Below are 16098 nucleotides of genomic sequence, written 5' to 3'. Positions count from 1 at the left end.
GTGTGGGGAGGGAGGGCAGGGGTGGGTTGGGAACTGGGAGGAGGGGAATTATGGGGGGAAAAAAGAGGAACAAATATAATAATCTGAACAATAAAGATTTAATTTTAAAAAAAATGAGTTCGCGTGTCACCTCTGACACGCATGTCATAGGTTCGCCATCACTGTTTTAAAACATTCCTTATTTAATAATCAGTGATCACACACTGAAAAAAGTGGAAAGAACCAAAAGGAGCTAAAATAGTCCGATTTTTATTTTGAGATATATTTAAAATATATTTTTTAAATTTTCTGTTCTCATTTAAAGTTAAATTGATAAAAGTTTTTGAAAACAGCAGGAGAATTATTAGATTCCCATGGTAATTACAGAAGTAGCAATTTTCCACAGGGGCCTATAAGTTTAAGGCAGTAATTTAATGCTGGGGTCAGAAACCTTGTTTTCTCAACAACAACTAACTCAAGCACACTATACACACAAGCACCACCTACATTTGGTTCCATTTATCTTACAAAGCAGGAAGCTATGATTGTAGCTACTAAACGCCCAGGTCCTCAGCCAGTAAGAAAAGCTATATCAAATCTTGAACTGTACCATTCATGTTAAAAACAGTAAAAATAAAAAATTACCTTTCTTCTTTGTCCAATGTTTTCTTCTCTGCTGCAGTGACTTTTCTGGGTGGTACAGGAGGGGTCACTTTTCTACATATCTCTTCAATGATACGTTTGTTCATTCTGCTTTGCAATGCAGCTTTTAGTAAAATTCTTTCTACTGCAGTTATACCATCTCCATGACTATATTTAGGAATTTCTGGTTGGATCAAAATTTCTATGTCATCAAGCCAAGGAGGATAGTAGGAGTTTTGTTTTCCTGAGAGTTTGTGGTGAAGTTTAATTAGCAAAGACAATATACTTTCTTTAATTTCCAAAATGGCTGTAGTTAACTGTGGAGCTGAACCAGGAGCAGACCATTTACTTGAAGTTTTAGGACGAACCACCTGATTTGCTTCATTGCTGCTACGATTGATGATCTCCTGAAACTTCTTTCTACGCTCTGCTACTAAGCTGAAAACTTGGGCTGTACCAGAATTCTACCATTAAAAAAGAAAAAGAAAGAAATCAAAGAAGTTATTCAGTGTCAAGTTTAAAAACCTATTAGTACTACATTTTCCAAAGGGAATGTTCAAAGTTTCATGCAGATATGTTTCAATCGATTTTCTTTTTAAGATATCTGACTCTTCACCTCTCTTTCCTACATATACTTAGAACCACTCAATCTGAAAATAACAATGAGGAGGAGAAAGGAGATAATCCAAGATAACAACTCTTTTGCTACCTCCTGAATCTATCTATCTACTAGAGAAAACAGACAAAGCTTGAGTAGTATCTATAGTCATATTAAAGAGGAATCATAAATTAAGTTCCTCATCAGTTTAAAAAAAGAAAAGCTGTTCTACCCAACATTCATCAAGAATACCATATTTGCCCTAGCTAGTTTGGCTCACTGGATAGAGCATCAGCGCAGACTTAAGTGTCCCAGGTTCAATTCTGGTCAAGGGTTGACCTTGGCTGCAGGCTTGAACCCCTGGCCACACCAGCCCTGCCACCCAACGGGCACATGCAGGTGACAACCAATCAATGTGTCTCTCTCACATCAACATTTCTGTCTATGTTTCTCCCCCTCCCTTCCACTCTCTCTAAAAATCAATGGAGCTCAGCTGGCATGGCTCAGTGGTTGAGCATCAATTTATAAAACAGAAGGTCACAGTTTGATTCCCAATCGGGGCACATGCCCAGGTTGCGGGCTCGATCCCCAGCGTGGGGTGTACAGGAGGCAGCCGATCAATGATTCTCTCTCATCATTGATGTTTGTGTCTCTTGCCCTCTCCCTTACTCTCTGAAATCAATAAAAATATATTTAAAAAAATAAAAATCAATGGAAAAATATCCTTAGGTGAGGATTTAAAAAAAAAAAAAGAAAAAAAGAATAGTATACTCTACTAATTTCTAAAAAACTGTCATATTTTCCAGTGAAGAAAATTATAAATTAATTTTTTCTACGCTAATAAATATGAACTGCTAATTAATTTCATTTTTAAGGAACTTCAAAAGTTTGAAAATTATTTCTAACATATGCTTAAAGTTATTAATATGAAATATAAAGATGAAAAATCAAATTTATCTGTTTCGTATTTGAGTATCACTATAATTTGTTATTTGAACAGATCTTTAAAAACCATTTTTGTCAATGTATTGTCTAAACAGCCTTTACCCTAAAGCTGTCAAACTGAACTAGAGCTCTTAGAAATCATTTTTAATTAAGACACACATCAGTTTAATACATTTCATTAATTTTTTAAGCAAGAATAAAAACAATGCTCCAATGCTTTGATGAGTTAAATTATAATATACACTATTTTTCAACATCCAAACTGTTTTTCTAATTTTTTTAATCCTCACCCCAGGATATTTTTCCATTGATTTTTTTAGAGTGGAAGGGAGGGGGGAGGGGAAGAGAGAGAGCAAAAGACTGAGACAGAGAGGGAGAAAGAGAGAGAGAGAGAGAGAGAGAGAGAGAGAGAGAGAGAGAGAGAGAGAGAGAGAGAAATATATGTGAGAGAGAGATACATGGATTGGTTGCCTCTCACATATGCCTTGACAGGCCCCCAACCCAGGCTGGGGATCGAGCCTACAAGCAAGGTATGTGCCCTTGACTGGGAATCAAACCCACAACCCTTTGGTCCTCGGGCTTATGCTTTAACCACTGAGCAACTTGGCGAGGGCCAAGTTGTTTTTCAAAATACTCTCTCCCAGCCTCAGAGGCAAAAGCTGCCTCTTAGAAAGATTCCAATATTTTTTTTTTTAAATATATTTTATTGATTTTTTACAGAGAGGAAGGGCGAGAGATAGAGAGTTAGAAACATCGATGAGAGAGAGACATCGATCAGTTGCCTCCTGCACATCGCCCACTGGGGATGTGCCCGCAACCCAGGTACATGCCCCTGACCGGAATCGAACCCGGGACCCTTCAGTCCGCAGGCCGACGCTCTATCCACTGAGCCAAACCGGTTTCGGCAAGATTCCAATATTTTAATAAAAACTCTTTATGATGTTCACAGCAAGAACATGTTGTCAAAGGCAAAGAAATCTCTGACCACAGGACTCTACTATGAGAAATGTCTGATTCAATGTTCCCTACTCACAAAAATATAGATTGTAGGCATTAGGTGTTTAAGTTTAGTTATTTGACATGTCACTGCAATATATTTCATTTCTGCTTTTTAAAAATTAATTAAGCTACATGCAATGAGAGCTGATTTCCAAAATGAATCCAAATACACAATATATGGAGTTTAAGTTCTGAGAGCTTATTTTATCAAAGTTAATTAATTGCCATAATAAAAAAATTATAAATGGGCATGCTGCCGGCAATTAAACATTAAATTTATTTTGATTTAGGAAACATTTATTTTTAAGTTGTTAGTAACAATGCTAAATGTAAACAGACCCAAATGTGCTGCTCATAATTGATGTAAAATACTTCTAATACTACCAAGAAAAACCCATTAAGCACTCAGTATTATTTTTTAAGTTCAATAATATGAATTTCCTTTAAAATTATACCTAAATCACTATATTAAAAACACACACATATACATTAAAGAAAAACCTCTTTAAATTTAACCATATTAATTAAACATACATATACACACACAAATACTTCAGTGTTTTTTCCACATTTCCAGTTAAAGCCATATTGCTAGTTAATGCAAATATCACATACATCTACCTCTCTTTGAAGAACTTTAGGCCTTCGTGAACTCTGGCAGATTAAAGGAAAAAGAGAGGTGAAGCTGCTTAGATATATCAGAGAAAATAAAAGACAATTTATAGTTACCTACAACCACATTTATTTTTATTTTGGATATCACAGGATGACCTAAACAATGTATCTGTCCAAACATAACATAAAGCGTTTCCTTTTTTTCTTTCTCCCTTCCACACTTACTTGTAAAGAGCCCAAGCTATCAGAGCTGGTACTTGCAGGTGAGTCTCTCTTCACTTCAGGAGCAGTCTCTGGAACTCTCACTCTAACATAGTTTATAAAGTGTCGCATGTTGGCTACTAAATTACTGCCAGGAAACCAACTGTCATGACAACGTTCTGGTCCACACGCTGATGCCTAAAACATAAATATAATGAATATCAAGCCTTGTCAAGTCAGGTCTAAGGTACAAGGGAGGTGTAACAAGCCCAAATAATCATCCACTGTCTGTCATATCCTTAAATCCCCATAGCCTCATCCACAAATTATAAAGTGCTAATAAAACCAAATTCAAACACAAAATACAAGAATAAACTTTTCAATACTAATATGGGTAAATTCAAAGGAAGTCAGCTAAATTTCTCCTGAAAAGTACATTTTAAATCTGAAAATACTTAACATACAGAATATTTTTCATCACTCGTTAGCAACACATTATATAGCCAAATAATGGTAATATGGAATAACTGTAGAAGAAAGTGTGAAAAATCAACTAAAAGTCTGACCTAGTCTTAGAGGAATCTTAATGATCCTTTACTATCTATGGGAGAATATATGTTGATTCAACTGCCTAGTCTTTTTACTTGTTTTTTTGTTTTTGTTTTGCTGTTGTGTTGTATTTTGTCTTTTTGAAGGGAGGGAATGAGGAAGCCTTATATTTTAAAATCAATTTGTAGAAACAATTGCTTTTATGGAATGATACTTTTAAAAGTGCTGAAAAATCTTAACTTGTATACTTAAGTACTTTAAACATCCTATGTAATAAAAGGTTAATATGCAAATTGACCAAACAGTGGAACGACCGCTCACTATGACACACACTGACCAGCAGGGGGCAGACGCTCAATGAAGGAGCTGCCCCCTGGTGGTCAATGTGCTCCAACAGGGGGAGCACCACTATCAGCCAGAAGCCAGTCTCACAGCTGGCAAGCGCAGCAGCAATGGCCTGAGCCTCTCCCACCTCCAAGCAGCACTAAGGATGTTCAAGTGCTGGTTCAGGCCCACTCCCCGCGGGCCTAAGCCATCAGTTAGACATCTCCAGGGCTCCTGGACTGCAAGAGGGTGCAAGCCAGGCTGAGAGACCTCCTCCCCCCATCACCTGCCAAGTGCAAGAATTTCATGTACCGGGCCTCTAGTTCTCCCATAAAACACTATTCACTTCACTAACTTAAAATCTTTACCCAAAAAATTTGCTTCTCAAAAATAATCCCTAATCAAATTATTAGACTTTCTAGACTGAACTGATTATTACCAGTAATCAATGTTATTACCATAACACCAAAAATTCATTAACTATTTTTCTCAGATCTACAGATTATGAATTTACCAATTTCAAATTCAATAATTCTACAAGTAGAGTGTAATGCAGGGGTCCTCAAACTTTTTAAACAGGGGGTCAGTTCACTGTCCCTCAGACCGTTGGAGGGCCGGACTATAGTTTTAAAAAAACTATGAACAAATTCCTATGTGCACTGCACATATCTTATTTTGAAGTAAAAAAAACAAAATAGGAACAAATACAATATTTGTATTTGCATGTGGCCCGCGGGCCGTAGTTCGAGGACCCCTGGTGTAATGTATCAGTGAAACTGCTAAAAACCCCTGAATTTAAAGATCAAAAAGAGCCTTTTCTAGTAGTTGTTAAGATCATATATAAGATGATTTTGTAAATACATTTCAAGATGACATATTACCTTTATTAAGGAATGTTATAAACTTTAATGTCTAAAAATGTACAAAATTACTTACCTCTTCATCTGATTCCTCATCAGCTGAATTTTCAAGTCCTAATTCAATCAGATATAAAACCATGCAGAGTACATGTTCTGACAAATTTTGATGATCCATTAAAATCTTTAAAAAGGGAAAAAAAGGCCTCATAATTACTTTTTTCCACAAAATATATTACACATTTAAATATCCAAAAACATTTTAATGTCATAGATTAAAAAAATAAACATACATATAAGTATATAGCATGATCAAACATGTACTAAAGCTACATCTTGGTGAAAAGACAAACTAAACCAAAAATACAAGTTCCCTTGCAAGATCACACAGTATTTTAAGCAATATCTAAAAATAAAAGTTCACTGATTTCCTAAAGGTTAACACATTAAACAGTCCACTAAATCCATTATTATAAATATACTAGTATCTGAAAAAATAACAAGAATATTTTACATTCTAATTTGCTGACACTCTTCTACTGATGACAAGGATATCAGAGCAGCTGTAGAAGTGGGTTGAAGGCTGGGAGGCAACAGAGGTCATCCTTTTAATCTGCTACTTTATAAAGGAAACCAAGACTCAGCCACACACTGTTAGTGTAAGCAAAACTAGAACACAGATTTCAGACTCCCAAAGATTATCTACCATTACTATACTGCCTTCTCTTGATACATAAAATATTACTAAATTCAAGTAAATTTTGGCTTGAAATCCTGTGACATTCCATCTTACAGCTTCAATTTCATAGCTAAGAAAAAAATCACTTTATTAAATACTGCAAAAAAATTAAAGTGACTTTTCTGGGGAATTTTATTAACATGTTCTATATTAATGTTTGTTAATAAACATGGCAGGAGGGAAAAGGTTTTACTGACATTGGTTTTTAGAAAGTTGACTTGCCAGTGCAATGTCAGTTAGAAAAGTTTTTTCTATTATTGTTAAATTAAAAGCTATTATAAAGTTCAGACCTTAAAAAATTTGTTCGTAATAACCTTATAAACTGCCTTTCTATTTTTGATAAAATACTATTTTTACAGTAAGCAAATAAAAGGTTGAAAAATATAACTTGAGAGAACATAAATCATTCACAGTAAGACTTTAATTTTTAAATCATAAATTGACTTACTACTTATTAATTATAACAGTGCTCAGATTAATCATCTGATGTAGTTATTTAACCTCTAAAACTCAAAAATCGTATCTGAAAAATAAAAATAACAACTTTAACTCATAAATTTTGCTAGAATTAAACAAAGTAATGTATATAAGTACATATAAAGCATTTGAAACAAAATCTAGCACTAAGTAAACATTCAAAAATGTCTGTTATTTGTAAAATAAATACAAATATAATTTTAGTAAGAAAAAATATTTTACTTTTTTAATGAAGAAAAGGAAAATTTTAATCATTTTATTGAATAATCCTCTTGGAAATTAACAAAAATAAACCATTTAAGATATTTTGAAACACCTATCTAAAATCTTAACAGGAATAAATTGAAAAATTGCTCAGGTAGAGTTGAAAAGAGGGAGGGATACAAAAATCTAAAAGGATTATTCCATTACTAGTACATAGCAAACATTAAGAAAAAATCTAGTGTCTATTTAACTAAGTTTAATATATATTTTCTTAAATAATTAATAAATGTGTATGTAGTCATTGGAAATTTGCATAACAAATATGTTTATTTTTCTTTTTATGCTTTTTAATTTTTCAAATTCTAATTAGGAAGAACAGTAGTTTTTCTTTGTATCTAATTATATGTTTATTATGTCTATAGTTACTTTGTAACTGTCTATAGTAATTTCATCTTATAACATTAGTTCTTTTGTCTTTCATCTCTTATCCAGATTACATCATAAATATGCCTGTTTTATATGCATACACCACAATATTATGCGTACAATTTTTTAGTACACTATTAATGTTAGCCAAATAAATAAATCAGTTTATGTGAAAAGAGCCAAGAATAAAACAAATTCAAGGTAAGAAGAAAGTAAAAATATCTTTTGAGTTTCTAAAGTCTTTAACATGAGCAAAATCTCAATGTGTCATATAGGAACCCATTCACATCCCTCCATGTCACATTCCTGATAAGAGTTAAAAAACCAAGGGAACCTTAAACACAGGGTTACTGGTCCCCATGGCTGTCATCTTAGTTTTGTCATGTTAGTAGCTACTGGTGGTTGTTTGGTCCCTGTTGTTCATCCCAATCTTCCTGTAATCTCACCATATTCACTTCTTGTTCTACAGAAGCTATCTATAAATATTGCTAATCTGGAACTGGATAACATAGTTTCCCACAAAGAATGGTATAGTTATTCCATTATTTTTAACTTAGAATTCACAAACATGTGATTATAACATACCCTCATACATCTTAAATTATAAATACACTTTGCTTTATAAATGGTACTTTTATGTAAAGATTATCCTTTAGCACTTCTATTTGAAAATTATGGAAAGAAATTCTAATCGGAATCTTTCTATTCAAATCATTACTGTACCTTGTAAAGCAGAGTGAATAGCACAATATGTAAAGTTTTACAGTGCAATAGTCTCATGAGACCTTTATAGCTGGGATGGAGTGGTGTCCTTTTCTTATAAGGAGGCCAAGGATTTCCAGGGAATTTTCCATTCTGTTTTAAACTGTAAAAATAAAACAAAACTAAAATTAGATGGTAGACTCAAGATTAAACTGTAGCATAAACTGTGATTTATTGTCATTAATTTTTGTCACATTTCCTATGCAGTACATTTTTTTTAATCCTCACGCAAGGATATTTTTCCAAATATTGTCTACCATTTTTAGAGAGAGTGGAAGAGAGAGGAAAAGACAGAGAGAAATATCGATGTGATAGAAACACATTGATTGGTTGCCTCCTGCACGACCCGACCAAAGCCCAGGCCGAGGAGGAGCCTGCAACAGAGGTATGTGCCCTTGACCAGAATCAAACCCAGGACCCTTTGGTCAGCAGGCTGACATTTTCCACTAAGCCAAACAGTCTAGGGCTATGCAGTACTATTTTAATCAAATTGCTTAAAATTTTTAAATGGGCCCTCGCCAACACTGCTTAGTGAATAGAGTGCCATCCTGTGCACCAAGGGCACATGGGTTCCATTCCCGCCCGGTCAGGGCACATACTCAGGTTGCAGGTTCAATCCCTGGTCAGGGCACAAGTGGATGGGAGGCAACCGATCGATGTTTCTCACATCAACACGCTAATTCCCCTCTCTTACCTCTCTCTCTCTCTCTCTCTCTCTCTCTCTCTCTCTCTCTCTCTCTTTCTCTCCCCTCGCCCCCCCCTCCAACCTTGCCTCTCTCCCTCCCTCCCTTCCTTCTTTTTCTTCCTCCCTCCCTCTCTCAATGAAAAAATACATATCCTCAGATGAGGATTGAAAAAGCCAAATGAACATTATTATTGCCTTCCATATTGGATAAAAATGAGTGGAGAGAGCTAAAACTAAAGAGAAATATGAATAGGAAAATGTTAACAAAGGAAAACAAACAGAAAGAATATAAAGTAAAGAACTAGGCAAACAAATTCCCAGTTGTGCCCTAGCCAGGTAGCTCAGTTGGTTTGAACATCATCCTCAAACGGCAAGGTTGAGAGTTCAATCTCCCTTCAGGGCATATGCAAGGATCAACCAATGAATGCATAAATAAGTGGAACAACAAATCAATGTATTTCTCTCTCTCCCTCTCTCTTAAAAAAAAAAATCAATAAAAATATATTATTTTAAATTTCCAATTGCAGTAACTGAATAAAATAGATAAGCTAAAAATTCCCCACTACAGCTGGGAAAGCTGGATAAAACATAACATATAACCTTTTGAAGGCATATCTGAAGCACAAAAGAGAAAGTAGAGTTCTCCAAGGTAACGGGAAAAAATAACAAGCACTAACACTGTGTTTGCCAATGGTTTTAAAGTCTTTGAGATCTCAAGGTGTTGGACTCACACCAGGCTTAGAGATGGAACTGAGATCCCACATAAAGCTGAGACCTGAAAAGCTTTACCCTCAATGAAAGGATAACTCACAATGAGAAATAAGAAAGTTTGTCTCTTCTGTGATGGAAAAATAACAGATTCCCAGGAAGATAATAATCATGAACTTGTATGAACAGAAGACTCAAAACATAAAAGGCAAAATCTGAGAGAATTACACAAAGAAAGTGACAAATCCACACCCTTAATAAAGGATATTAACATACTTCTAACACAGTGGTCAGCAAACTGCGGCTCGCGAGCCACATGCGGCTCTTTGGCCCCGTGAGTGTGGCTCTTCCACAAAATACCACACGCGGGCACGCACGTACAGTGCGATTGAAACTTCATGGCCCATGTGCAGAAGTCGGTTTTCGGCCTGGGCGAGTCTATTTTGAAGAAGTAGTGCTAGAAGAAGTGGGGGGTTTGGGTTGGTCGGGCCGCGGGATACGCAGCGCGGGGGAGGTACATTGTTTTGAGGTACGTTCCTTCATTGAGGTTGACCCCTTCCGACTCTCCCGTCCACACTCGTCTATCTGAAACAAGTATACAAGATGAGTGTGGATGGGAGAGTTGGAAGGGGTCGACCTCAGCGAACGTACCTCAATCAGATTAAGGACGTTTTTAGCAAAGGCCAGCTTAGGAGTACCCTAATTAAGTTAATAACAATGTACCTATCTATATAGTTTAAGTTTAAAAAATTTGGCTCTCAAAAGAAATTTCAATCATTGTACTGTTGATATTTGGCTCTGTTGACTAACGAGTTTGCCAACCACTGTTCTAACAGAAAGCCCAGTAAAAATAAATTGGTAAGGATTTTGAAGATTTTTAACAACACAATTAACAATCTCGACCCAAAGACAAATAAAGAACATCCATTAGAGAATACACATAATTTTAACTAAGTTTAGAACATTTATAAAAATTGAAAAAACAATTACAAAGTAAATCTCAACATATACAAAAAGAACTAATACACAGATCACAATCACTTATCACAAAGCAAATAAAACTAGAAATCAAGATAACCCCAAACCCCAAACATATAGATCTAAACCAGGTTTCTCAACCTTAACACTAGTGACATTTGGAACCAGGTAATTCTTTGTTTGGGGCGCAGACCTAGCATCTACTAGATGTCAGAAACAACCCTCTCAGTCTTCACACAATGCCAAGTGTCTGTGAAGGACAAAAATCATCCCAGGTTGAGAACCACAAGTCTAAATGCGTTCAATTAAAAGTCTATGTGAAAAATAAAAGATGCAATTCTGTTTGCTTCACAGAGGGCCTAGCATATAACAAGCATTCCATAAAGGTATTGTTAAATAAAATTTCCTCTTTAAAATTGATTACAAGGCTTTAAAGTTTCAGCCCAATCCTAGTCCAAATTTCTATTTATTACAATGTAAAAGAGAATAATAAAATTTACTATTCATTTAATTCTTATGTAATACTCAAATGAACAGCCACTACCACTGCCTCCTGAAAAAAAGGCAGAACCATCTAAAACAACAGTATTTAGAAAGGCCACACTAGGTTTTTTCCATGTAAATGCTTTCTCCCACCCATCTTTAATTTTTTAATGTGAACCACTCAAATTTATTTATTCAACAAATATACTCTAAATGCCTACTATGTGCCAGCACTGAAAGAATTACTGAAAATGTAAAAGAGATATACAGACAAAAGTATCTTCCCTCAAGGAACTAACAGTTTAGTAAAAGCATACAAGCAAATAGTTATAAAACCACATAAGCATAGAAAGAAACTGCTAAGAAAGCAGAAAAAGGGCAACTTCAGACTATCCCCCTAAGGGTTTTAGAGAAAAATAGGGAACGATCATGATGAGTAAACTAGGTTTTGTTTTATTTTGGGGGAGTTGCACCAAAATTTGGCCCCAAAATTTTCTTCAAATACACCTGTGATGGATCTTAAATTCAACGTATCTCTATTATTACAAAGTCTGGCAAAAGAGAAGTTTCAGTTATACCTAATACATTTATACTTTGATAGTTATCTGGACACATATTTTTTTCAAAATTAAAGACATCTATATCAGTTTAAACTTGTTTTTTAAATGTTTACCTTAAGCTTTAGAAAAGCACAAATAAAATATGATGTTCAAAAATATAATATTAATTACTGAAGTTTAAAAATAAGTGGAATTAATACATTTAAAATAATCTACAACAACATACAAAATTGAATGCATTAAAAAGATATCCTTCAAAACTTTATTTTCTGCAATCATCAACATTTTAAACTACTTTAAATACAAGTAAAATTCATTTTATTTTGGCTATTTTCCCAGTTAATAGCAATATTACCACACTTTTTGATACCCATCATCTCTGATATCAGACAATTTTATTCTCTTAACTTATGCCTCCTCCAGTGGTTTAAAAGTAGAACAACAGAAAACCAATCTTTGAATTCCAAGGGTTTTATGTTTTATAAAATTTATTTTTATCAGATTAAAATCAGATTTTGGGTCAAGATCTTGAGAACATAGGTCTCAGCCAGATTATTTTTTTAATCTTAAAATATTTTCTCCTCTAAAGACTGAGAGCATACTTTAATGAGAGCATATCACATCTGTGTTATAATTGAAATGTTTCTATATAAATACAAAATGTCCATTATTATACTAATCAATATAATGAACTTACAATGCTGTATATCTGTCCATTGCAGACTGCACGTCTCTACGGTAAACTGTTCGAAGAATGACCATGACGGGGTCAAACTCCTGATCCCAGACTTCAGCTATTATTCAAAAGAAAGTAGAAACAAAACACTGACTTCATAGGAATAAAGCCAATCTCTAATGATGAATTACATTAAGTATATTTTAAATTTAAAAGATGGGAGAGTTTAATTAGATATATTTGGTTTAATAAGCTTGATGTCATGAATACTTTCTAAATCAAAAATCATAATTTCATCATTATGAAAGTTCTCAAGTTCACTAAGAACTAGTGAGCAAAAATTTTTATATGATAATACCTCACCATAAAAATTTAGTTCACTGGATATTTTTTATAAATTGTCAACCAGAAAATGAGAAACACAATGCATTAACACTTTTCAAAGTTGTCACGGTAATGACATATTGAAATTGATCTCCTTACCTTCTCCATAATTACAAACCACTATCCTATGTATGATGGTACACAAGATGATTTTAAGTATTAACTGTACAAACCTTTTCTATTTTAATAATTATATTAATGTGTATTAGAAAAATGTACATTGTAAATAAAATCTGTGATCTCACTAATAATCATGCATAGGATGAGGCAAAGTTTTAAAAAAGTGAATCTATACAAGAAAATACAGTATACTACATATATAATAATAGAAATGATATTTAGATATAGCAAAATCTACAGAATGGAATAATAATTCTAGAAACTGCTACCTCTTTCCTAAATTAAGCTTTTTCCCCTCTCAGTATCTGTAGCAGATTTCTCAACATTTGAAAACATAGTAAGAAGCTTAAGATTCTTCCTATACATCTACTATAATTTCAACTTTCTGACATAAGAAACTTTTAACAGTTGTACCTATTTTCTTTTTTTCTTTATTGATTAAGGTATTACATATGTGTCCTTATCCCCCCAATGGCCCCCCACACTCATGCCCTCACGCCCCTGGTGTCTGTGTCCATTGCTTAGGCTTATATGCATGCATACAAGTCCTTTGGTTGACCTCTCCCCCTTATCCCCACCCTCCCCTACTTTCCCTCTGAGGTTTGACAGTCTGATCGATGCTTCTCTGTCTCTGGATCTTTTTTTGTTCATCAGTTTATGTTGTTCATTATATTCCATAAATGAGATCATGTGATATTTATCTTTCTCTGACTGGCTTATTTTGCTTAGCATAATGCTCTCCAGGTCCATCCATGCTGTTGCAAATGGTAAGAATTCCTTCTTTTTTACAGCAGCGTAGTATTCCATTGTGTAGATGTACCAAAGTTTTCTAACACAATCATCTGCTGATGGGCACTTAGGCTGTTTCCAGATGTTAGCTATGGTAAATTGTGCTGCTATGAACATAGGGGTGCATATATCCTTTCTGATTGGTGTTTCTGTTTTCTTGGGATATATTCCTAGAAGTGGGATTACTGGGTCAAATGGGACACACTATTCGTCTTAAATTATCATAAGTATGATCTAAGATCCTTAAGATAGTCCTTCACAAAGACTTTTGCTGCTGTTTCTATTATCATTTATTGTCCTTCACTTTTAATTCTATTAATTTATAAAATTAAAATACCAATGCTTTTATTAGAATTATGAAACCACAGCAATGGAAGAAAACTTTAGTGCTTAACTAGTCCAGAAGGCTTCAAACAGTGTTCCATTGGAGGTGAATTTCCAGAGGTGTAACAGGGGCCACTTTGGAGCAAGGAGGTGTCAAAACAGACAAGAAGCTATATATCCGCTACTCACACACTTTGACAAGAGTCGGGCTGCTTTTAGCAGGCTTGTACAGCAGATTTACTTAAGGCTTAGTTCCCCAAAGTTATAGAAAGGTTTATTTAACCACTTTTGAAAACCTTAAAAACCATTCATTTTGCAAATAAGTCAAATCCAAAGATAACCTAATTTTCTCAACATCACACAACTAGCTAATACAATTCAGTACTGTATTTGAATATGACACCCCATTTCTTGCAACTAATCTTCAAATACCCAGTGCTCCATCTCAGTGTCTAAAACTTTATTGTGTATGACAATCATCTTGTAGAGCTTGTTAAAAAAAAAAAAAAGCATACTCCCAGAATCCATCCCTAGCGATCTTAATGAGAGCAGATTTGGTTTTCAATAAGGACCACAGATGAGTCTGACAGAGGTAATCCTCACCGCACACTTTAATAGGCTCTGTACCGTACAAGAACACCACTCCCCTTGGAAGCTCACCTAAATTTTAGATACAAAATGCTCTCTGCAACAAAGAAAAACTTTTCCTTTAATGGAATATGTCACAACCAGAAACTTTGAGTTATTCTTTGTAAACTCCCTGAAAAACCCCACACAAGAAGGCTCATTCTGCTGTTCTGCCGAACACAGTACATTCTATTTACAACTTCAAAGTGGGCATCAGTTTTTCATTTAGAAAATGAGTACTGAGGTGGTCATGAAGCATGTAACTGCTACTTCTTTCAAAATTTTACCTTACATTAGTGAAAATGTGAAAGTTAAAAAGAAAAGACTGTGAATCAAGACTTTACCTACTTCTGGGTCTTATCAAACATGTTATCTATAAATCCCAGGGGAAATCTTAGAAAATCAACCATTTAAGGAAAGGATTCTATGTTTTGAAAATGTTTCAGTATTTTATATAGATTTTAATTTCACCTGCTTCAAATTAAAATTTGGGTGGTGAGTACTATTTCCAAATCAAATTTTGAAAGCAAATACATTCAAAATGTTTTTAGGTATATATTTTGTTTTATAATTTGTGGTTTATTTACAGTTCGTTCACTTATAAAAATGAACTAATACAGTTCATATATAAAGTTTCTTTTATAATTCAGTCATCTAAAATCTTTATTATAATATAAAAACCATAGATTTGTAAATAAGTGATAGCAATATCACTATATACCATAAAGGACAAACATACATCTATAAGAAAGTTGAAGAAAAAACCCAAAGCAGAATAAATGAAAGGCAAAACATTTTTTTTCAGTATACACAACTCACCTTCAGGAAAACTGATATTTAAAAGAATTTATGTACATAAACGTACCTTTAGGAGTATACATGCCTTGTTGCATAGAACCTCCAGGTTCAAAAACAGGAGCCTTAAAATCAGCTACAGCTGATAAAACTGATTCAAAGCTATAACTGCCCGGAATAATGCCACTTTTGGGATTTGGATTTTCTGGAATATGATGTATGTGTCAAGAAAAAAAAATTCATGACTAAAAGCCAGATTTATAAACTTATTAAGGTACCCCAGTTTCTGTTTTTGCTAAAAAGGCAGAATTGTCTGTAATACATGAAATTGGCCACAAGAGGGCTATATAATTCAATAACTATTTATAATTGTGAATTTTAAAAATATTTTTAATCTGGAAGCCTACTAATAAAGTATATGCTGAAGTTGTTCCCAAGTATATTTCCCCAAAACTAATTATACATACAAATTTCAGAAAAGGAAAAATAAAACTCTAAAAAAAATAATTTATATTTTCATCATTTTGCAAATGTGTGCTTTCCCTTAGAAAATCAAAGAGAGCAGACTAAAAATTAACCAAGATTTTTACGAGTAAAGATTGTTTTTCCAAAAACACGAAATGTCATCTCAAAGTAAAAAGAAAAAGATGCT

At 34.1% G+C, this 16098-nt stretch overlaps 1 protein-coding gene across 1 annotated transcript in view; it reads right to left on the bottom strand.

Annotated features, from left to right (window-relative positions):
- The window catches only part of UBR3 (ubiquitin protein ligase E3 component n-recognin 3 (putative)), a 178186-nt gene that overhangs the window by 75361 nt on the left and 86727 nt on the right, over positions 1-16098 (bottom strand). Inside the window, exons 18-24 of the mRNA XM_015565769.1 lie at positions 15517-15658; positions 12429-12525; positions 8279-8420; positions 5789-5893; positions 4004-4177; positions 3785-3817; positions 625-1085 (exon numbers count right to left, since the gene is read on the bottom strand). Of these exons, the coding sequence (XP_015421255.1) occupies positions 625-1085; positions 3785-3817; positions 4004-4177; positions 5789-5893; positions 8279-8420; positions 12429-12525; positions 15517-15658 (1154 nt within the window). The remainder of the gene's footprint in view (positions 1-624; positions 1086-3784; positions 3818-4003; positions 4178-5788; positions 5894-8278; positions 8421-12428; positions 12526-15516; positions 15659-16098) is intronic.

This window comes from Myotis davidii, unplaced genomic scaffold (assembly GCF_000327345.1).
Source record: "Myotis davidii unplaced genomic scaffold, ASM32734v1 scaffold59, whole genome shotgun sequence".
In the NCBI taxonomy this organism is placed as follows: Eukaryota; Metazoa; Chordata; class Mammalia; order Chiroptera; family Vespertilionidae; genus Myotis; species Myotis davidii.
The sequence above is the reverse complement of the archived record's forward strand: the minus strand, read 5'-3'. Positions and strand labels throughout refer to the sequence as shown.